This window comes from Drosophila mauritiana, chromosome X (genome assembly GCF_004382145.1).
Source record: "Drosophila mauritiana strain mau12 chromosome X, ASM438214v1, whole genome shotgun sequence".
NCBI lineage: Eukaryota > Metazoa > Arthropoda > Insecta > Diptera > Drosophilidae > Drosophila > Drosophila mauritiana.
In genome coordinates this window covers 2,533,619-2,553,642 of record NC_046672.1, presented here as the reverse complement: position 1 = coordinate 2,553,642, position 20,024 = coordinate 2,533,619, and the positions used below count along the sequence as shown (strand labels likewise).

The 20,024-nt window shown below is 48.7% G+C and overlaps 5 protein-coding genes across 10 annotated transcripts; 2 read left to right on the top strand and 3 right to left on the bottom strand.

The window, feature by feature from the left end:
- Positions 1–80: 80 nt before the first annotated feature.
- LOC117147030 (beta-1,4-mannosyltransferase egh) lies at positions 81–10,444 on the bottom strand. Of its 2 annotated transcripts, none has more exons than XM_033313723.1 (3): positions 9,467–10,444; positions 2,096–3,404; positions 81–1,784 (listed from the first exon to the last, which is right to left on the bottom strand). In XM_033313723.1, the coding sequence occupies exons 2-3, from the start codon at positions 2,894–2,896 to the stop codon at positions 1,212–1,214; spliced, it is 1,374 nt and encodes a 457-aa protein (XP_033169614.1). In that variant the 5' UTR covers positions 2,897–3,404; positions 9,467–10,444; the 3' UTR covers positions 81–1,211. The 2 variants fall into 2 exon arrangements, with proteins under 2 accessions (XP_033169614.1, XP_033169615.1); XM_033313724.1 differs by lacking the exon at positions 9,467–10,444 and adding an exon at positions 6,671–6,964.
- A 681-nt stretch (positions 10,445–11,125) lies between these two features.
- On the bottom strand, positions 11,126–12,935 carry LOC117147031 (protein will die slowly). Its single transcript, XM_033313725.1, has 3 exons — positions 12,371–12,935; positions 11,529–12,154; positions 11,126–11,466 (listed from the first exon to the last, which is right to left on the bottom strand). Exons 1-3 carry the CDS (start codon positions 12,639–12,641, stop codon positions 11,278–11,280), a joined length of 1,086 nt encoding a protein of 361 aa, XP_033169616.1. The 5' UTR covers positions 12,642–12,935; the 3' UTR covers positions 11,126–11,277.
- A 580-nt stretch (positions 12,936–13,515) lies between these two features.
- LOC117147514 (protein GUCD1) lies at positions 13,516–15,169 on the top strand. Of its 2 annotated transcripts, none has more exons than XM_033314429.1 (4): positions 13,516–13,919; positions 13,982–14,250; positions 14,330–14,469; positions 14,537–14,834. In XM_033314429.1, the coding sequence occupies exons 1-4, from the start codon at positions 13,710–13,712 to the stop codon at positions 14,638–14,640; spliced, it is 723 nt and encodes a 240-aa protein (XP_033170320.1). In that variant the 5' UTR covers positions 13,516–13,709; the 3' UTR covers positions 14,641–14,834. The 2 variants fall into 2 exon arrangements, with proteins under 2 accessions (XP_033170320.1, XP_033170321.1); XM_033314430.1 differs by having other exon boundaries at positions 13,517–13,919; positions 14,384–14,469; positions 14,537–15,169.
- Positions 14,753–19,836, top strand: LOC117147513 (probable V-type proton ATPase subunit D 2). Its single transcript, XM_033314428.1, has 5 exons — positions 14,753–14,832; positions 18,631–18,744; positions 18,805–18,922; positions 18,980–19,343; positions 19,402–19,836. Exons 2-5 carry the CDS (start codon positions 18,704–18,706, stop codon positions 19,626–19,628), a joined length of 750 nt encoding a protein of 249 aa, XP_033170319.1. The 5' UTR covers positions 14,753–14,832; positions 18,631–18,703; the 3' UTR covers positions 19,629–19,836.
- On the bottom strand, positions 14,854–18,094 carry LOC117147512 (dopamine N-acetyltransferase). Of its 4 annotated transcripts, none has more exons than XM_033314423.1 (2): positions 17,837–18,094; positions 14,854–15,948 (listed from the first exon to the last, which is right to left on the bottom strand). In XM_033314423.1, the coding sequence occupies exons 1-2, from the start codon at positions 17,915–17,917 to the stop codon at positions 15,211–15,213; spliced, it is 819 nt and encodes a 272-aa protein (XP_033170314.1). In that variant the 5' UTR covers positions 17,918–18,094; the 3' UTR covers positions 14,854–15,210. The 4 variants fall into 4 exon arrangements, with proteins under 4 accessions (XP_033170314.1, XP_033170316.1, XP_033170315.1 ...); XM_033314425.1 differs by lacking the exon at positions 17,837–18,094 and adding an exon at positions 16,105–17,639 and having other exon boundaries at positions 14,854–15,960; XM_033314424.1 differs by lacking the exon at positions 17,837–18,094 and adding an exon at positions 16,105–17,639.
- Positions 19,837–20,024: the final 188 nt, after the last annotated feature.

Sequence of the window (20,024 nt, the reverse complement as noted above, 5' to 3'; positions counted from 1 at the left end):
GTTGTATGTGTGTGTGTGTATTGGTGGTGTGTGTGTGTGAGTGGACGAGACATCCTTTTTCGCCTTTTCTTTTTTCTTTGTTTTTGGGATTTACGAGGTGACTGCAACTCACGTGCTCCACATTTTCAGGGGGCGTGAGTGATTTGGGCGTGGGTTTCAAAGCACCGATAACAGATTAACAGAATGACAGAGGCAAACAAAGGAAATGTGACTAAAACAGAGTACTCCAACTAAAAAATAAGAACAACGAAATTCGAAGGGGGCTCCCCGAGAGGATCGAGGACCTCTTCTCAAATCACGATCATATCATTCACACCCGACTTCTCCGGGCTGAAGAAGGTCTTCGGAAGGATGCGGAAAGTGGGCGATCCTGATCCTCCCGGCTCTCGGGGCATACATCCTGTGGTGAATGACGTATTTACATAGGCCAAACTGCTCACAAGTACATCAAAATTTGCGCACGTAAGTACATAAGTCTAAACATTTAAGTTTGCTTCGCTTTTTGTTTTTAACCTTGGTTTCGGTGTGAATGATATTTAACAGATTTTCAATACATCAATGTACACATTTTTAAATAATCGTAATTGTAATAATAAATCTACAATGTACATACAATATTTACGTTTATATAAATATAGCGCATTTCTTTCACTACAGACTATACAAAAAAAAAATATATATAATGAAATTACACTTAATGGAGAGTTTTCGCGTGTGGTTCTCTTGCATCATTGTTATTGCCCCAATTGTTGTTGTATTGCAGTTGCATCTTCTAGTGAGTGATGCACTAGATCATAGATCTCGCTCCAAGACGTTGTCTATTGCATTTGTTCTTTGGGTCGGACACCCTGGTACGCTTGTAATCCGTGCTGATTGCTGCTACGATGATCTGATCTGATTTCCTTTTTCTTTTTGGCAATGTTGCGAATGACCATGACTTTAGAACGAAACAACAATTATATGTGCGTGTGTGCAGGTGGTGTATGTGGTGTGCGTGTGGGTGTGGGTGTGGTTGTTGAGTGACTCTTATGCTTATAAAATGTACAAATAAAGTAAATCAATCAGATTGTGCCAGGACAACGCACTGAGCCTGGCCGAATTGTGCGAAATTTCGTTTGTTTTTGCCTTGCTTAATTTGGTTTTTGGTTTCTGGGGGCGATATGATGACCATGGCTGCACTCGATGACTCCCTTCGCCAGTTCCACAATATCCTAGACAGTCTCCAGTACGCGCACGTCCTTCTGAACCACATAGAACTTGTGCTTCTTGCCCACCAGGCCCCAAATGACGGCCACATTCTCGATGACCACATTCACGGGTATCGTGCACACCGCACCCAGCACGCAGGCCAGGAATCGGAACAAACCGAAGCGGTACAGCGAAAAGGACTTGATTACGCCAAAGACGTACATGTAGATATTAATGGCCGCGATGAAGGCGCACACGAAGTCAACCAGATTGGGGCAGGGAATGGGATACAGTGCCGCAAAGATGATGTTCGACGTGGACAGCGGCATGGTGACCCACGAATAGACACTGATGCCCAGCAGGAGCTTGTGCTTGAAGGGGATCATCTTGGAGTGCACCACCAGCAGGATGCCCTGGAGCCAACGCTTCCTCTGCTGCAGGAAGTCCAGCAGCGTGAACGGCGACTTCTCGTACATCTCGCCCTCGATGAAGTTGAACGTGTATCCCTGGCTGAAGGCACGCATCGCGAAGAAGCAATCCTCGGCCACCGAGCCGTCGATGCCGTTGTCAAAGGACACTGAACGCTCAGCACTCACCTAGCATAATGAAGATTAGTTAGTACACGCATATATGTAGTTGTAGTTCGATTTGTGGGCATAATATGATTGAAACCTTGTGCAAGTGTGATTTCATTCCTATGGCACAACAAATGCCATAAGAATGCCCCTTGGAAATGCCTGCGATTTCTCATTCGTGTCGTGAGTGCAGGAATTAGATTGCTTTCCGTTCAGAGCTTACTGAGCTGTCACGGTTGATAAAAGACCGTTGGGAAAGTAGTGAGTGGAATTCCCCAAAGGCCCACTCATTCGCCCACAAATCGAGCAACGAAACGTAGGGAATTACTCACCTGGGTGACCACATAGCTGCCCTTCCAACTGAAGAGCGGCTTGTGGAAGAGCTTGAACTGCAGGCGCAGCTTGCCCATATCATCGGAGACCCGAAAGCTGTCCGCCAAGGTGGTCAGCCAATTGACCACGTTCTCGTTGGCATAGGTGATCAGGCCCTGGCCAAACGGGTGCTTGCCATCCAGCACAAAGTTAATGATTCCACGCACCGAATTCTCCGTGAGCAGCGTCTCCTCATCCAGGTGGACGATCCAGTCGCTGTCGTTCAGCACGTTCACATTATCCTCCAGGCAATACTGCAGGGCGCGCGACTTGAACAACGCGCCGGTTCTCGTCTTGTACTCCTTGGGCACCACGATCTCCCGGATGCGTCGATGCTGCGACAGATTCACCGCCTTGTCCGTGACCACCTCGATGAGAAAGTTCTCCAGTCCCGTGTCTAGGCAGGTGTTCATGTTGCGCAGCACATTCGTCTTCACCAGGTCCGGGAAGTCGCCGCGCGTGACCACACGGATGCAGATGAAGGGCGCCAGCAGGGGGCTGCCCTTGAGGACGACCTTCTCGGGGAAGGCATTGTAGAATACCAGGCCGCAGAAGTTGAACAGCACCTGGGGCAGCGTGAGCAGCGTGAGAAAGCGCAGTAAGTACAGCAGAACCGTGGCCAACTGGCCGTATTCAGTCCAAGGATCCACGAGCGTGAACGAGTTCTCGTCAATCTTAATACCGCCGGAGAATACTTCGAAGGTAACTATCACAGTGATGAGCAGTGCGCAGTGCAGCAGATGCTTTGTGGTGGAGTTCATCTTGGTTTGCGGGTTGCGTCTGGTTTTTTGTTTTCTGTTTTCTGTTTTTAGTTTTTAGTTTTTAGTTTTTGTGTGTAATAACGTAACTTAAGTGGCTATGGTCCTCCAGCCTTAAGTAGACTTGTGCTCTGGCAATCTGGCAATTCCGCAATCTGGAATCCTTATCTGCCTTGTTTTTTCGTTAGTTCGTTCGTTCGATCCCGACTCAAACGATGGTGGATGAGTCAGCTACCCGGCTACCCGGCTAAAGATACTAAGGGTTTGTAAGTTTGTTTGTGCCTGAAGCTCAGCGATTGCCGCCGAGCGGAACGGAAGTTGGTTGGTCCAGGCACCCCGGGTCAATATGTGTGGTGCTCCGGATGCTCTATCAGCTCCTGGCTGTGCTGCTCCGCGGTCTCGTCTCCTCCGCTTCCTCTTCAGCTGTTGGTGAACTTGGACGTGGTTGCTGCCGCAGGCGTTGGCTTTCTTGCATTTGAGACTCTCAGCTCTGTTTCCTGGTCAGACATTTCTGCGATTGGAACGGAAACAAGAGGTTTTGGCATTAGTATCGAGTTCTAAATGGAAAGCGAGCATGGTAGCATTTCGTTAGCCCTTATCAGCCCTCAGAATCCCACCAAATATGCCACACAATTGGCATCCCGCCTCGCCGCTGTGACTCGTAATCTGGCATTAAAAATGAATTAGTGCTGCTGGCCCGGCTGTATAGTATACTTAATTTTTTTAACCTTTCACATCGGTCACATTTTACTCGTATGATTGAATTAGAACTGAGTATTTGGGCGGGCCTTCCCTGCCCCACCGCCATGGAAACTTGTTAATCATCTCCATCATCGCGTGCCCGGCGGCCCATAGAACTATTGATCACATAACCAGCAGCCAGCCATGCGGCCATTCAGCTTCTCCGCATTCCATCTATTTTCCATAAAGCCCGCATCATCATCATGGGCAGCAATTGAGCGGGTTCAAATGGCAACGATTTGATTACAATTGGTACACATCATATCGAGTGTTTATCGTTCTTGCCTTGGCAATTTTTTGGGGGAAAGGGGAACTCTCGGCCAGCCACGCGGATAAGGACTGGCCATCTGTATTATTTAAAGAACATCCATATTGTGTGTTTGCAAATGTTTCCATTTGTCGCTGGCAGGTCGTTCATTTCATATGATTAGAGGCATTTCAAAAAAACAAAAAAAAAAAAAAAACTGGGGATACCAGGAAGTACTCAGAGTAGCAGCGTTTGATTGGCACTATCGCGTGAATTTAGGGGAGCTGGAAATCAAATAGGCGGCGATAAGAACACTCGTTTCCAATAATCATCAATCATTTGTCAAATAGTCCAACATATATACATAAATTCGTGGACTTGATTTCCCTTCGCACTTCAATTTGCAATGCCATAGAAGCAATTAACCACAATTATGGATCGGAGTACCGACAATCTCATGTGGTCCAATTAACTCGAATTGAAAGAAAATATTCCTAATCTAATCTAAATATAGGATTCTGGCGACTTTCGGAGCCAATTCTATAAATATGAATTCTCAAATCTCGTATAAGCAATATATACAACTGTGTATTATATTGATGAATGGAAAAGAAAGGAAGTTGAACAAAAGGGAAATCACAATAGGTCGGAATTTTGTACACACACATTCCATTCCATGATGGCTGACTCATGCTCATGCACTTGGAATCGAGACGAATCGAGGCCCTTGACCAGGGAACCAAGGAACCAGGTCCAAGTCCAATAACGAAAATATCTGACCAAGTGCCAGCGAAATTTTCCATCGATTCGAGTTCCACGGGAGTGTACTCCACAGTCTGGGGCGTTGTCCAATGGTGGGGTGGGCACATAAAGATTACACACGCCCCATATCGATTTATCCACTGACATCGCCTCAATTGGCGGAGGGGTGCCACCACCCAGGAGCAATAGGAACCCACAAACTTGGGAGGTTTTGCGGTGTGTCGTTTTCAGCGGCAATAACACACAATATCGAGGGCTGGCTATAACAATCAAATGTTTACGATTCCCTAGGGTCTCTGGATTAGAGGCTCATGTGAGCTGTTCCAAATGGAACAGAGCTCCGATTTCGAGTGGAACAGTGAGTACTCGGTGGACTTATACATATATGTATGTATACAACTGTGATCTTTGTCATGTAAGGCATCCTACTTGAGTATATATTTAAGATACCCCCTTCTGTCCGACCATTGTGTCTTTGCATATCTTTTGCTGTCCACCCTAGCCGGTGGCCACCGTACTTGGCCGGCTATTGTGACACTTCAGACAACCTGATAAGAAACTCTTCGCACGGCGAATCGGACCCGCAACCGAGTACACAGTTTACAATCCGTTGACGATAAGCGACGGCCTTCGACAATTGCGAAATCCCAGATACATGCGTTTGTACGTCAGAGCTGGCCGATGCCATCAGGCATGACAGGCCATCCGAAATGGCTGGAAACCACATCCAAATCCACGTCCAAATTCAAATCCAATGACTCCAGCGCGCTGCGCTTATCACCGCCAGATCCGCGATCGAGATTCCGCGTGCGAATGAATCATTCGGCCGGAGGAGGAGCGGGTTCAACGGCAACTCCGGAGAGACCAGCCGCAGATTAACCCGGGCCCTTGTTGTTGGGGGCGTAATGAACTTGGATTGCTCGCGATAACCGGTCCGCGCTTATATAAAAAAACCAAATCGGACTGCCCGACTGTCTGACTGTCTGACTGGCTGACTGACTGGGTGCAATCATTTAAACAATAGCACTTTACTATACTATATATCGCGCCTCTCATTCGCTTTGTTTGTTTTCTTTTTTCGCAACTAACTGCGAGAAAATGAAAATGAAAATGAATGCAACGCTCCAGCGATTGCAGGGCAGTGCACAAAATCGAATACAGTGGGTGGCTGGTGCACACATGGGTTTGGGCGGTGGGGGCGAAACAAAATCGAAAGTGCAAACGCTTGAGCAGGTGAACAAGAAACTGAGCCAGTGATCACTACCTTGCCGGTGCGAAGATGTGGTCCTCCTTCTTGGCTAATGCTATCGCTCTTGGTTCCTTCGAGTGCCAATCGAAAGATTGTCCAACTTAATGCATAACTTTTATTTGCGAACAATTCGCTGGCGATAACCACTGTGGTGCGCGATGCCATTGCTGATATACTGATATACTGGTTAATTGCCGCGGCACATTGTTCCCGGGCACAATTCCAGTTGAAAGCAGCGATGAGCAGCTCTCCAAGTGCAGCCTGGTCGCGGGAAATCTAATCGTGAGCACCTGCCCTGAGTCACATCGCGTTGGCCACTCGAGCAGCGTTTCCATTAGCCAAGTTAATAGTGCGCCCCTTTGCCCGCCACGCCCCCTCCGAACGACGGTGGCCATTAATTAGCACGTCTCTCGAACGGCCGACTGGCCTAGAAGCCAATTAAAGTAGTGCCTTAACTGCGCCCGCCCAACCTTGCATTATCCAACTACCTTATGTAACATCGTGCGAATGTATATAGCTCACAAAGTTACTGCCCCACAGATCATCCTCAACTCAAAGTCCTGCAAGCGCACATTTCTGATAATGATTCGCGTCCATTTAATATCGATTTGCCGCCACTCGCAACATTTCTCCCTGAGCACCGCACCGCTGCAGTCAATGTCAAAGTCCAGCGGCGTGCTCCATGAATGGGAAATCCCCGCTTCACAGGGGATCGTTCCAGGTGTTTAGGTCCCAATACCAACCCACCACCCCCACGCCATCGAAGCGCCCCGCTCACCAGTCCATAATCGCGCGTATTCGTATTCGTTTTCTGTTTTTTATTTTTTTATTTTTTTTATTTATTTATTTGTTTTTTTCTCTTTTCCGATTTGACTATAGTTCGTTGTTTTTTCGTTTTTTGTTCGCTTTGATTCGCTGCACGTTTTCGACTGAATGGGATTCGTTTAGTACGCGCGATTTGTGAGTACTCCTCTCGTGCTTGGAGCTCCGAAGACGGTCGCCGGCACACTAAGCTCCATGGAAATCGGTCAGGTACACCAGGTACACCTGCCCATACGCTACGCTATACGCCGTCCCCGTGTGTGTGTGCGCAGTCATAATAATAAATTAAATACGTTATCAAGCGCAGAACACAATCAGCGGAGGGCAGAGCGCCGCTAACCAATGTTGGCACTAAGTACTTGGTTGGTACACGTAGAGGAATCGCCTGCAGCAATCACTACGCTCTTGGCCACGATCCAGCCAACTGGCAAGGAACTGCACTGATCTGGGCCAACTCATCGTTGGTGCATCGAACGTCACTTGAGTGGTTTCCGTTTCTAGCCCCAATTTGATCTGAATGTTTTGTGTGGGTTTCTCCGGGGGGAGTGCCCATATCTAGTTTATGATTTGCACGCTTTCCAAGCAATTGTGATCTATATTGTGTCGCATTTCCTGCAGACCAGCATATTTATTTAAGTTCTTAGCTCCCAACAATAAAACATACTTATTTCTTTGTGCGTACTGCTTGATTACGTCGTAATCACAGCTCGGCTGTCCGTCCAACTCTTGAATCATTTGAATCACACAACAACGAGTTCTGATAATGGTGAGTGTCTGCCACAGTGGGTGACTAATTCCGGAGCATTTGCACTCGGTTTCCGTAGGACAGTCGTTCCGAATGTGTTACTTCTGTCGAAATGTCGTCATGGGCCAGGCAAATGGGGATTCCAAAAGGCAAAGATACGCATGTATGTCTGCAGATGCACTGAATACACTATCGTAGATAGGACATTTGGAGTGTACAGGAGGACAATGCCAAGTCAAGGGCACCTATTCAGATGGTCGGTGGGACTATAAGTTCCAGTATGACATCATCGTGGAGCTGGACATGCAAATGGACTCGATATCAGATGGCGGTTCGTTGTAAGCCTAGTTCATTGGCGTCGCTGGAAGCGGAGCAGATGGACGGATAGGATAATTGCATGTCGAAAACTAGGAGCGCACATTAGCAGTAGGTCAGGCAGGTGCTTCCCCCGACATGACATCATGGCCAGGTCAGGAGGTGGGGCAGGATGGCACCTAGGACATGGACCGAGCACCACCAGGCGTGCTATGTCACCAGCCCACTGAGCAGCTTTTTGGCCACAAATCGAGGGCTGACACGCAAGAAAGAAAAGAGACCAGCGGCAGAGAGCCACATCGCTTATCGCAATGGACTGAGCAAACAGCGACAAACATGCGTCTGTGTCCGTGCGTAGATAAGCGCGGGCAGAGCACACAATCAGCACTCGTTTATGGTGGCCACAAGTGAAATGTGGGCAGGTTTCCTCGAGTGCAGGCCGCCAGTTGCAAAAGGGGGCCATGCAAACGGTGGGCCCCCATCCCTTCGATTAGGGCAAGAACTGGACAACTGGACAACTGGACCGCACAGAGCAGTCCGCCGAGTAAACACAATGACAAATACAGTAGCCGGTAGCTAAACGGAAAGTTCCCTCGTCGGACAAGTAAGCTCGCCACAAAGGTGTGCCACATTGTACTGTTTCCCAGTTTGTTTACCAGCTAAAGCCTACATTTCTCCTTATCTGCAGCAGCTCGCCAGAAAGTGCAGCGGATCAAGTTGCTGTAGGCGTGGTCTTAGTAGGAAATTATATGGTCGTTGCTCCTCCATTCGTGTTTATCAACGTTTGCTTAAAGTAAAGCCTTAGAATCTTGGAAACCTACTTAGGTAGGAAACCGAAATACAATCCCAGTTGTTTGCTAAAGTCTACGTTTCCGTTCAACGGAAACCCTTCTTGCGCTCTAAATACGAAGCTAACTTTGTTTACACCGCCGAGTTGTCAATGCTTCCACAATGGAGCCATTGAGCATATATATGTTTATCTTATGCATGTGCATATGTGCACATAAACATCATCAACATCATACACATCCTGCATTCTTATTTCGCTCGCCGTGTTGACTGTACGTCATCGAGGGAGCGGCGGCATAAGGGTTAGGCGCACGCCCTGCTGCGCCCGTCGGGGGTTAAATGGGGGCCAATCCCTTGCTCAAGGACATTCGCCGCTGGCTATGAATATTGGATGCAGACGAGAGTCACGAGATCCAACGGGTAACTTTCCAAGTTAACAGGTCACATTGCCACATGGGAACGAAATTACACAAAAACACGCGAGCAAACAGACACGGCTGTGCTGCAAAGTCTAGGACTTTCTTTTCTCATGGCAACAAAAGTACTGCCAATGCCTGATTTGGTAATGCGGCTCATCTTAAGTAATAAGGACATAGTTATGACCCTGCATAATTACTCGCACTTAGTCCTACTTTCTTGCCCGCCGCTGTGCACATACATATGTACACACACGGCGACAACGAGTGCTGCTAACCGAAATGTGCTAATAGGCGGTCCAAGGGCGTCGAAAAGGGGGGTGGGTGAGGGGGTGGCTAGCCAAGGGCGCAGTTAAATGGGTTTAATAATTGGGTAGTTGAGCTCATTAAACTAGTTCGTCAAGCGGACATTTACTCGATGAATATTAGCTAAACCCCTGTCGATTTACGCCCCTGAAAAGTTAACAACTTGCTTTTCTTTGCTCACCATGTTTTCCATGCCAAACGTATTGGGAAGAAGAAGAGCGAGTGTCCGAATGTTTGGGTTTCTATCTGTCTCCGTCTGCCTCTTCCTCGGCGTTTCTTCGCTGCAGACTGCTGTTATTGTTGTTGTTATTGCTGTTATTGGTATTGGTAATGGGTGTGCTGGGCGGCGAGGGGCGTGGCGAGGGTGGGCGGGAGTTTTCCGCGTTCCTGGGTGTGCCGCTGCTAAATGATACACTTTTGTTGGCGCCTCTCTTTCGCACTCTCCTCTCCTCCTTGTCGCTCCCGCCGATTTGGATTTGTTTGGTTTATTTTCAAATTATAATCCCTGGTTGCTGGGCTGCTGTTGTTGCAGTTCTTGCTGTGGTTGCTGTTGTTGCAGGCGCTCTTGTCTCGTCATTAATATTTGCGATTTTTATATTGGAATATATGTGTTTATATTTATAAACGTTTGTTGCCTTGCTAATTTTCCGCCGATGAACACCTTCCTCTCTCTCACCTCTTCACACTCGCTCTCTCTCTGCACCGGTTCACGCCGCTCTTTCGGCGTACTTTGCACAGAAAAAAAAGCAAAGGAATTGCAGTAGAGGCGCCTGGAAAAGCCCAAACTAGCAGCGATTTGTTTAAAAGGAAAATCGATTTTCCCACGACCGTTGTATTTTTTCTCTTCTTTTGCTTTTATTGCCACTTTTTTTTCTCACTACGCGTGTCGCGGTGTGTATGTGTGTGTGTGTATGTGTGCGCGGTGCGGGTGCTTGCGTGTGTGTGTGTGCGCGCGACGGCGGCGGGTCGAAATTGATTTGCAAATTAATTGCAAAATTCACTGGGCGAATGTTGTTCAGCGGATTGGCGCGCGCATCGCATGGCATTCGGATTCGGCAAGGTTCTGAATCAAGTGAGTCGAATCCGTCATCCCGAGTTTCGATTCGTCGGTTTTTTCGATTTTCGTTTCGCCAAGTGACCGTCGCGCGCCGTTATCGAAATCCAGTGGCAAACGTTGAAACTGAACGAAAGAGGGCAGTGTGGCCCTCTACAAGCCAAGTCAGCGCAGGGTCGCACTCAAATAGGCGCCAAAGTTTAAAAATAAATAACTTAAAGAAAACGTTACGTTAAAGAAAAACGTAATATATTAAACCCGCTCATTATCGCTTCTAACCCGTAATGAAGGTTTGTTTGTTTCGTAACTTTGCTAGCTATATGCTTTTTTAGAATTGAAACTTCCTTTTGAGTGAATAAAATGCAATTTGTACATTTAAGTGTCTCGCCTCAAAAGGCGCGCAAGTTGAAAGGACACTTGGGCGCCGCTGAGACGGTGTTTTCTTTTATTCAAAATTTACATTTCGTATTTTATATATATTCTTTCTGGCGCTGGGATTCTGACCCGAGCACCTGTTGTATGTGTTTCGCTTAAATTTAGTTTTCTCGTCACCGAAAGATCAATATAAGTTTTGTTGGTTTGCGTGGCTGTGTCAAAGGTTACAAACAATTTTGGGGGAATATTCTCGTTTGCATGGTGGCCAATACAATAGGCTAATAAATATTTATACATTAATCGTTTTTTTGTTTTCACTTTTTCTTTTTGTTTGTTTGTGATTTTTCCGTTTTGCCGTAGAATGTGAGGTTTAAAGTGTGATTTAAACGTAGAATTTTAGAGTTCCTCTTCTTTTTCTAAATTATGCGTACAAAAAAAAGGGGTGTGGTGGGGGGTGTGGGGGTGTTACAATTACGATTAGGCGATCCGCATTATAATAATATTATCCAAGAAATGTATGTGTGTGTTCCGATCGCGCGTCCTCCAGCTGGATACCAGCCACTCTATGTATCCGACTTCCACAGCTTGATGGTCTTGTCGTTCTCGAGCGCCGCGGAGGCAATGATGTTCTCCGTGGGATGGCAGGCGGTGCACAGAACGGTGTCGGTGTGTCCCTGCAGCTTTTGCACCACCTCCTTGCTCTGCAGATTCCAGATGTAGACCATGTTGTCCTCGCTGCCACTCACGATCCACTGCAATCGACGCTTGTGAGTTAAAGCCTCAATGTTTTAGTGTGCATAAGATATGAACTCACCTTTCCTCCCGTCACCGAGAAGTTGGCGAATATGCAGTACTTCTCGTTCTTGTGACCCGTGTACGTCTTCAGGCACTTGCCCTTCGAGTAGTCCCACAACTTGAGCGTGTTATCCAGCGTGGCGGCCAAGATGTACTTGCCGTTGGGCGAGAACTTCACAAAGCTGACGGGCGGATTGTCGTCGTCGATCAGGGTTTTCAAGCACTGACCACTGGCCGTGTCCCATATGCGACAGAGGCCGTCGTAGCTGCTGCTGACGATCAGCGAGCCATCGCGATTGAAATGCACCGCCGAAACGGGATCGGAATGGGCGGGTAGGGTCTTCAGACACTTCCCGGTGCGCACATCCCATATGCGAACGCTCTCGTCGAAGCTGCCGGAGACGATCAGATTGGACTGCGGATTAAAGTTGCAGCAGAACACATAGTTGCTGTGGCCCTTCAGGGTTTTCAGGCTCTTCCCGGTGCTCAGCTCCCAGACCTTGAGCGTCTTGTCATCGCTGCCGCTCACGAGGAGTCGCGAGTCTGAGCTCCAGGCCACATCGCTGATGCCCAGCTTGTGGCCCGAAATGGTCTTCTCGAACTTGCCATCGTAGGCTCCCCAGATTTTGATTAGTTTATCAGCGGCTGAGGAGTAGAAGTGGAAGTTTAATAGGCATGTGCTGTATGTATGGAACGAATGAACACCATGTGCATTCTAAAAATGCTTCTTCTCTTTACAGAAAGCTTATTTAAAACATAAACATCCCAATTCCCATTAACTGAGCTGCCAGAGCTGTACAGCAGCTGTTCAATACCATCATATTCCCGCCAGAGATTCGTGGTAGGGATGTTTGTACTTACAGGAGCTGGCCAGCCACTCGCCGTTCGGACTGAACTTGACCGCCGACACCGCCTTGGTGTGCCCGGCCAGCGTGAACTTGAGCGTGTAGTTGGGCTTGACGGAGAGCGAGCTCTTGTTGGAGGCGCTGCTGTTCGATGAGGTGGTGGCCCCCGGCTGGCCCACCGAGTTCGGCTGCAGCGAGTTTGGGCCGCTGGGCGCCGTGGGCAGGGGTTGCTGTGGCGGATGCACTACGCCGGGATGGCCGCCGTGCACGGCTCCGATGGGCACCATGTCCTCCGGATGCGGATTCTGCTTATGCTCCTTGGCCTGGCCTGCTTGTTTATTTTCCCTTCTCTTTGGCACGCCGCACACGTGCTTCTTCTTCTTGTTGTTCCGGCTAGAGGAACGCCGCCAATTAGCGGGCGAATTCGTTGGGCCTGTCGGATTAACTGCAGCTACTCCCGTTACCGGTGGTCACCGGCTGCTCTCACTGTTGGGCGTGCGATTTGTTTGTGTAAATAGCCGCTTGGTTTTTTGGCTCGTTTGCGTGCCACACGTGAAAATAATAATGCGCACGGTCACACTAATAACTAAAAATTGGTCAGCGCGTCAATGTGACCGCTGCGCACCTTCAGCGGATTGCCACAGCGGTGGTGGAACGTGTTTACTCGGTTCCCCTTTCTTTTTAGGGAGATTTTCGCTGTTTTCGTCCTTGGGGGATGATTCTAGAATGGGACTCTTAGTTTCCCGCTGAAAAAATCAAGGGGGGTGCATCGGCACATCGATGCAAAATTGCATGCAGTTAGCTCGACGTTGCCAGATCGCTTCATACATGTTTGAAATTTCGTGTACAGTTGCATTTAAATTTAAATCAATTGTCAGTAGTTATTTGGTCTTAAAATTGCAGGTAATTTTAACTGAATTGGCAACTTTATTAGATTTAATTAGTATTTACATATTGTTAGAACATATTATGCGCCTTTAAGATTTCAAACCAAAAATTCTCTAGCAGCAACCAAGATTTGTAGGATAATACACCTAACTCCTTTGGCGACTTACAATGTATGTATAAATAATATTTAATTACAAAATATCCGGCACTCGTTTAAAAATTCCAATTGGCTTTATTTCCAACTGGACATGGCCGACAATTGGCATTCCGCAGACCGCTGCACCTGGCCACACTGACCAGCGTTTAAGCAAATTCTCAGACCAAAACATTCCCAGTTCAGTTTCCAATTGGACGCCAGGATCAAAGGAGCGCAGCCGCGGGCACAGGAGCACGCGAAGCACACGGAGCCAAGGACTCGAGGACCCGAGGAGCACAAGAAGCCAAGAAGAGCCCAGCTGCTGGCCAGGATGAACGGACTGCCGCCGAGCAAGCATTACAACCTGACGCACTACCAGCAACGCTACAACTGGGACTGCGGTCTGTCCTGCATCATTATGATCCTGTCGGCGCAGCAAAGGGAGCAGCTCCTTGGGAACTTTGAGGCCGTGTGCGGCGAGGAGGGATTCGGCTCGAGCACCTGGACCATCGACCTGTGCTATCTGCTGATGCGCTACCAGGTGGGCATGCCATGGTGCACATGTGTATTCGCTCACTTCATTGACACTCTCTTCTTGGCCAGGTGCGCCACGAGTACTTCACCCAAACGCTGGGGATCGATCCCAACTACGCGCAGCACACGTACTACTCCAAGATCATCGACAAGGACGAACGGCGCGTGACGCGCAAGTTCAAGGACGCCCGGGCACACGGACTGCGCGTGGAGCAGCGCACCGTGGACATGGAGGTCATTCTGCGGCACTTGGCCCGCCACGGTCCCGTCATCCTGCTGACCAACGCCTCGCTGCTCACGTGCGAGGTGTGCAAGCGCAATGTCCTGGAGAAGTTCGGGTGAGTTCCTCTTGCCACCGGCGATTCACAAAAACCACCTTAAATCCACACCCACGAACCCTCAAACTCGAATGAAAAGCTGTTTTCACATACCCTGCATTGCTCAAAATACACGCCTCCATGGACCCAAAAGGTATGCCGGACACTATGTGGTGCTCTGCGGATACGACATGGCCGCCCAGAAGCTCTTCTACCACAATCCCGAGGTCCACGATGGCCGTGAGTATTCCAGTTACTAGCAGTCCTTGAAAATTCATTGATTTTCGTTTTTGGCTGCGTTCCACAGACATTTGTCGCTGCCTCATCGAGTCCATGGACACGGCCCGGCGCGCCTATGGCACCGACGAGGACATCATTTTCATATACGAGAAGAAGGAAACTAGGGAGTAGTAGATGGATTAGCCAGCGGAACAGAGGAACAGATGAATAGATGAACAAATGAACAGATAAACAAATGAACAGATGAACAGAAGTACCTGCCGTCGCCAGGTTGCCAGGTGATGAGAACGGATGATTGGAATCTGCGCTTGTGATATTAGGACTTTAGGAGGAGACCTTCTGGGGGGGGACTTCGAGTGGGAGGTAAGAGAAATAGCTGTCTGGTTAACTTTGGCACAACAGTGTACTTTATTTAGGTATTGTTAGCAGTTGGTCCCCATACAAAAAACAATTACACACATATTTATGTAAACTTGCCAGGCAGCGTCTACTCGTACATTTTAGAGGCGTTCCATTGACGCGCCAAAAACCGTCGGAGGAAAGTCCGAAAATCCAATGTTATTCATAGTTATGTTTAACACAGAACAATAATAATTGTTCCTAGCTAACTTTCCGTTAAACGCCCCCCAACTAATTTTCATATTTGTAGTACGAAAACATTCCAATAACGATTATGCGTGTATGTATATGTAGAAAATAAATGAGATTATTGTTCCAAATGTGAGCCAGCCGGGTGACTCCTTAAAGCGACTGCTTCTTCTCATCCTGGTCACCCGCGCAGATCGCCTTGTAGAGCTGCTGCAACTTGATGTGGGGCGCCTCCACGGGCAAGATCACCTTGCCATCCTCATCCGTGTACTTGATGTACGGTTGCTCCGAGAAGACCTCGAATCCATGGGAGCGAAAGATCTTCTGCGAGAAGATGCCGGTGGCGTCGGCCTTCAGCAGGCGGAAGCCATTCTTCCTGGCCACCGCCACGGACCGCTTGACCAGCTCATTCGCAATGCCCTGGCCACGGTAGCACGAGTCCACCGATAGGATGCGCACGTCGAACATGCAGTCCACGTCGAAGTGCTCGAAGAGATTGTGCTTGAGATTGTGCCTGTGCAGCAAGTCGAAGATCTTGCGGAAGTCTGCGTCGTCGTTGCAGTCCAGCTTGCTCAGCGCCTTGGCCGTGTCGCCCGGCTTGAGGATGCCATTGAGGACGACGCCGACTATTTTGCAGGCACCCTTCTCCTTCGCGTCCACAGCCATCACGCTCATCCGGTGCTGTATGGCCTCGGCACAGTGCGCCTCCAGGGCGGGGCAGCTGCTGCCGTTCTGGCACAAGCCGGCCGCCTTGTTCAGCGGCTCGTCGGCGAAGAAGTTGCGGCGCAGGTGCTCCAGCACCTGTTCACTGTGCTCCGGTGCAATCATCTGGTACTCCATGGTGTCACAGCCGCTGCAATCGCCGAATCGTCTGCGGATGGTAATGAAGATCTGTGGGAGGAGCTTATAAATATTATTGCTATTAAATCTAGATGATTTAAGATGTAAGTGCGCATTGGCTAAGGTTTTCTTCTCCTACTGTGTATTTAAGCACTATTTATTTATTTTTTAATTTTAATTTTCGTTTGCAAAAGTCTAGGTACACACATGTGGGCTTGGTGCTCGTCGAATGTGTTGCGACTTTTTTCCTATAACTCAATTAGTCGCAACTCTCTGGCTGTCCTTTCAACTCTCGACCTCTTGCCTCTCGCTCGCTCCCAGTGCACTTTCGCTATGCTTTGTGTTGCCCCAATGACACACCCCCAACGAATGCCGCCCCCTTTCCGATAATCGCGACTTTTTAGGCCACCTAATCCCAGGCACCGCGACCAAAGCGGTGTCACCTGTGGCCAACCGATTTCGGTGCTGGATTTGGAAGTTAGTTCCACTTACTCAGTTCGTCTGTGGCCAATGGGATCGGATGAGCTGGACGGCGGGCAGAGGAGTGCTGTTTGTTTTGCTCGGCGAAAAAATGTGTAACCTACTTGCGGGCGCTTTCAGATGCGAAATGCGACTGGAGCAGCTGGAGCAGCCGACCGACCAAGCGAAGCGCCAGCATCCTCCCGTTAATACACGTCGAGAAAATACTCAGACTAACTTACAAACCAATGGAAATTGAAATTACTTTGCACACACGTAAGTGAAAACGATTGGCCTTCAATATCAATACTATTTCACAGGTTATTTGTAGGTCAACCCACTCCAAGTGACTCCAACTTTTCGCTGCGTGTACGCCCTCGTGTTTGCCTCATTGCCGAAGCATGAGAAAAATGCTGTCCTCTGGGATGGGGTGCAAGTAAAGTGGGGCAGGGAGCGGGTGCCGAGTTCTCCTTGTTGTTGTCGTATCCCTCGAGTGTCAGCCATGCGTATACGCAACATACGCACACTGGAGCAATGGGAGCGATTGCCGCCTGCTCGTGACTTGTGCCGGAGTACAGTGAAATCGAGAGTGTCCCCCCGCCCCAATTTGCCATGGAAAATACGTGCGAAGTGCCGCCCTTTGCTTATACGCACCAACTGTTGATTCCGCCGCACAATGTAAGCCGCACTCATATACAGATTTTGACTCTCGACGACCAGGACGTGCCGTTAGCACCATTAAGTGAGGGGAAAAGCCCGTGTTATCCTCTGCTTATATGGCGCAATATGAGAGGTTGGATATAGGGGGTTAAACATGTCCTAAATTTAAATGCGTTATAAGTATAACTTAACTGGTAACTAGTATATACATATGGTATGAAGACGAATTTCATAGGTAGTCGGCATGACCTTGCCTCATTGTGGAGTCTAGACAGCCACCAACTGTTGCTTGACCAAAAGTGCCGCCCACTTTGACCTTCCTCGCCGCGTAACCAACTCCCTGCTATGCATATTCGTTACGTTAATTATTAGCCCTGTTGACCAATTGTGGCGGACACGTGGCCAGAGTACACTGAAAACAAATCTTTCTTCCGGCCATGAGCAATTTAGCTGTTAACTCGAAACCAATGCGAGGCATCAAATAGTCTAGTTACTGAATCTTCTATATTTTCTCGCTCTGCACAAAAGTGCTGAAATTGGGCCACATGACGACACCAAGAACCGTATTCAAATTGCGTGACTCTGCGCCGGATGGATGGGTGGGTATCATGTAGCCATGACCGGAGACTGAGATCCGGAGACGTCCAAATTGTCGTCGGAGTACAAAGGTATTTCACAGCCAGTGACGCAGTGCGTTTAGCTGCGTGTGGCTATTGCTCTTTGTTGTCCATCCATTGATGGCAATCAGATTCAATTGAAATCAATCTGCCCTAACGGTCAATATCGATTGACTATCGAAGGGAAGGCATCACTAACTGACCTTGGAACGGGGAATCCCAGTGGCTCTACCGCGGAAACCGGGATGGTTCAGGATCCGTGGAGCCAACCTCTTGAAACCCATACTATTGATGGCGCAGACTTGGAATTTTGAGTGGGATAGTTAGTCTATCTTTGATTCAATTTTGATTCAAAAAGTTTACTAAGTGCCGAACAAAGCAATTGTCATGTCGAGAATCCATCCAGCCATGCCATCGGCATCATTTTGGAACTATTGCCTTTCATTGTTTGCTGCGTATCTGTTATGAATACGAATAATTAATTTGTTCACGTTATGGCTTAAATAATTGTTACTACTGACAGTTTTCCATTGGTTAACTAGCACGGAGAGTGTGTTCCTCAAACCCCATCGACCAGCAGATACTCTTTGTAATATATTCGATTATATTTTAGTATCCCAAGTGCGCATACCAAGTTTCATATCTCGAACCTCAAGAACCACCGAGTTACAGGTGTTTGCGGTGGGGACACACCATACTCATCATCGTTCGCTGTGGGCGACAGCTGTTCCGGAACAGCTGATGGGCCCGAATCGAGTCCCGAGCCCCCAAAATCCCCCCTACCGCCACCACACCATCCAATCGGATCCGATCCGATCCAATGCGATGTGATGCCTACCCAAGATCGCCGTTCTCTCGCCAGGTCGCTCGATGAGTCTTCATTCGCTGGCCCAGTTTGTCGTCGCGCTGTTCTGTCCGCTGTAGCCCACTTTGTCGTCTATTTTATTTTCGTTGTGTCGCGTATATTTAGTAAATATTTTGTTGTTGTTATTTATAGTTTTGACTTGGTTGGCGTGGTGCGTGTTGTACTCTTGTTTTTTTTTTGAGTGGCATATATTGTTTGATTTCCGATGGCAGCCAAAGACCGTTTGCCCATCTTCCCGTCGCGCGGGTGAGTAGTTAATCCTTGCTGAGCTCCCACAACCCTATACCCCTTTACTCCATGTTGTAGGGCACAAACGCTGATGAAGTCGCGTTTGGCGGGCGCCACCAAGGGACATGGTTTGCTAAAGAAAAAGGCGGATGCCCTGCAGATGCGCTTCCGTCTGATTCTGGGCAAGATTATTGAGGTGAGCGCGTGTAACTAAGAAGATCCTCCCTACTATCCTATCATACCCGCTTTCCAGACCAAGACCCTGATGGGTCAGGTGATGAAGGAGGCTGCCTTCTCCTTGGCCGAGGTCAAGTTTACGACCGGCGACATCAATCAGATTGTGCTGCAGAACGTGACCAAGGCCCAGATCAAGATCCGCACCAAGAAGGACAATGTGGCCGGGGTAACGCTGCCCATCTTTGAGCCCTACACGGATGGCGTGGACACCTATGAGTTGGCCGGCCTGGCACGTGGTGGCCAGCAGCTGGCCAAGCTCAAGAAGAACTACCAGAGCGCCGTGCGCCTGCTCGTCCAACTGGCCTCCCTGCAGACCTCCTTTGTGACCCTCGACGATGTCATCAAGGTCACCAACCGGCGGGTCAACGCCATCGAGCACGGTGGGTTTGCTTGAAAACGCTTGAAACGATACGCATCTGACATGCTTCTCCTATCCAGTGATCATCCCCCGCATCAACCGAACCATAGAGTACATCATCAGCGAGCTGGACGAGTTGGAGCGCGAGGAGTTCTACCGACTGAAGAAGATTCAGGACAAGAAGCGCGAGGCTCGCAAGGCATCCGATAAGCTGCGAGCGGAGCAGCGTCTCCTGGGCCAAGTGGCCGAAGCGCAGGAGGTGCAGAATATACTCGACGAGGACGGCGACGAGGATCTGCTCTTCTAGACACACGAACAGCAGCCACATGTGTACCAACCCATCCTGTGCTCCACCTGACAACCCAATCATCACTCAACTTTGCTACCTCACTTCCCACTCGTTATTGTTGTCGTTCGTTGTGATCCGGATGTTGTACCACTTGTCGTTCTTGGAAATACAATCCGTAATCGTAACCTTTGTAAACGCCATGTTTGTGGTTTCTATCGCCAGCCAACTATTGTGTTTGTGAAATCTGTAGAAATATCAAGTATTCAGTAAAGGTGACGACAAGTATTCAAAAGGTAGGCAATTAGAGTGGTCACCAGATCCGAATCATAACGGAGAAACAAAAGTAGGGTATCCCCATCTCTCCGTGTGTTGAATACTCAGCACACACTATCCGACCCGTAATATTCATTTGAT

What these genes read in the sequence shown, in the direction of transcription:
- LOC117147030 (XM_033313723.1), bottom strand. Translation starts at nt 2,896, where the DNA reads ATGAACTCCACCACAAAGCATCTGCTGCACTGCGCACTGCTCATCACT. An exon ending in GCAGCTATGTGGTCACCCAG is followed by an intron (nt 1,785 to 2,095) that starts GTGAGTAATTCC and finishes TCATTATGCTAG; the next exon opens with GTGAGTGCTGAGCGTTCAGT.
- LOC117147031 (XM_033313725.1), bottom strand. Translation starts at nt 12,641, where the DNA reads ATGGTGCCCATCGGAGCCGTGCACGGCGGCCATCCCGGCGTAGTGCAT. An exon ending in CGAGTGGCTGGCCAGCTCCT is followed by an intron (nt 12,155 to 12,370) that starts GTAAGTACAAAC and finishes TCTACTCCTCAG; the next exon opens with CCGCTGATAAACTAATCAAA. An exon ending in TCTCGGTGACGGGAGGAAAG is followed by an intron (nt 11,467 to 11,528) that starts GTGAGTTCATAT and finishes CGTCGATTGCAG; the next exon opens with TGGATCGTGAGTGGCAGCGA.
- LOC117147514 (XM_033314429.1), top strand. Translation starts at nt 13,710, where the DNA reads ATGAACGGACTGCCGCCGAGCAAGCATTACAACCTGACGCACTACCAG. An exon ending in ATCTGCTGATGCGCTACCAG is followed by an intron (nt 13,920 to 13,981) that starts GTGGGCATGCCA and finishes CTTCTTGGCCAG; the next exon opens with GTGCGCCACGAGTACTTCAC. An exon ending in AATGTCCTGGAGAAGTTCGG is followed by an intron (nt 14,251 to 14,329) that starts GTGAGTTCCTCT and finishes TCGAATGAAAAG; the next exon opens with CTGTTTTCACATACCCTGCA.
- LOC117147512 (XM_033314423.1), bottom strand. Translation starts at nt 17,917, where the DNA reads ATGGGTTTCAAGAGGTTGGCTCCACGGATCCTGAACCATCCCGGTTTC. An exon ending in CTGGGATTCCCCGTTCCAAG is followed by an intron (nt 15,949 to 17,836) that starts GTCAGTTAGTGA and finishes CTCCTCCCACAG; the next exon opens with ATCTTCATTACCATCCGCAG.
- LOC117147513 (XM_033314428.1), top strand. Translation starts at nt 18,704, where the DNA reads ATGGCAGCCAAAGACCGTTTGCCCATCTTCCCGTCGCGCGG. An exon ending in CCCATCTTCCCGTCGCGCGG is followed by an intron (nt 18,745 to 18,804) that starts GTGAGTAGTTAA and finishes TCCATGTTGTAG; the next exon opens with GGCACAAACGCTGATGAAGT. An exon ending in GGTCAACGCCATCGAGCACG is followed by an intron (nt 19,344 to 19,401) that starts GTGGGTTTGCTT and finishes TCTCCTATCCAG; the next exon opens with TGATCATCCCCCGCATCAAC.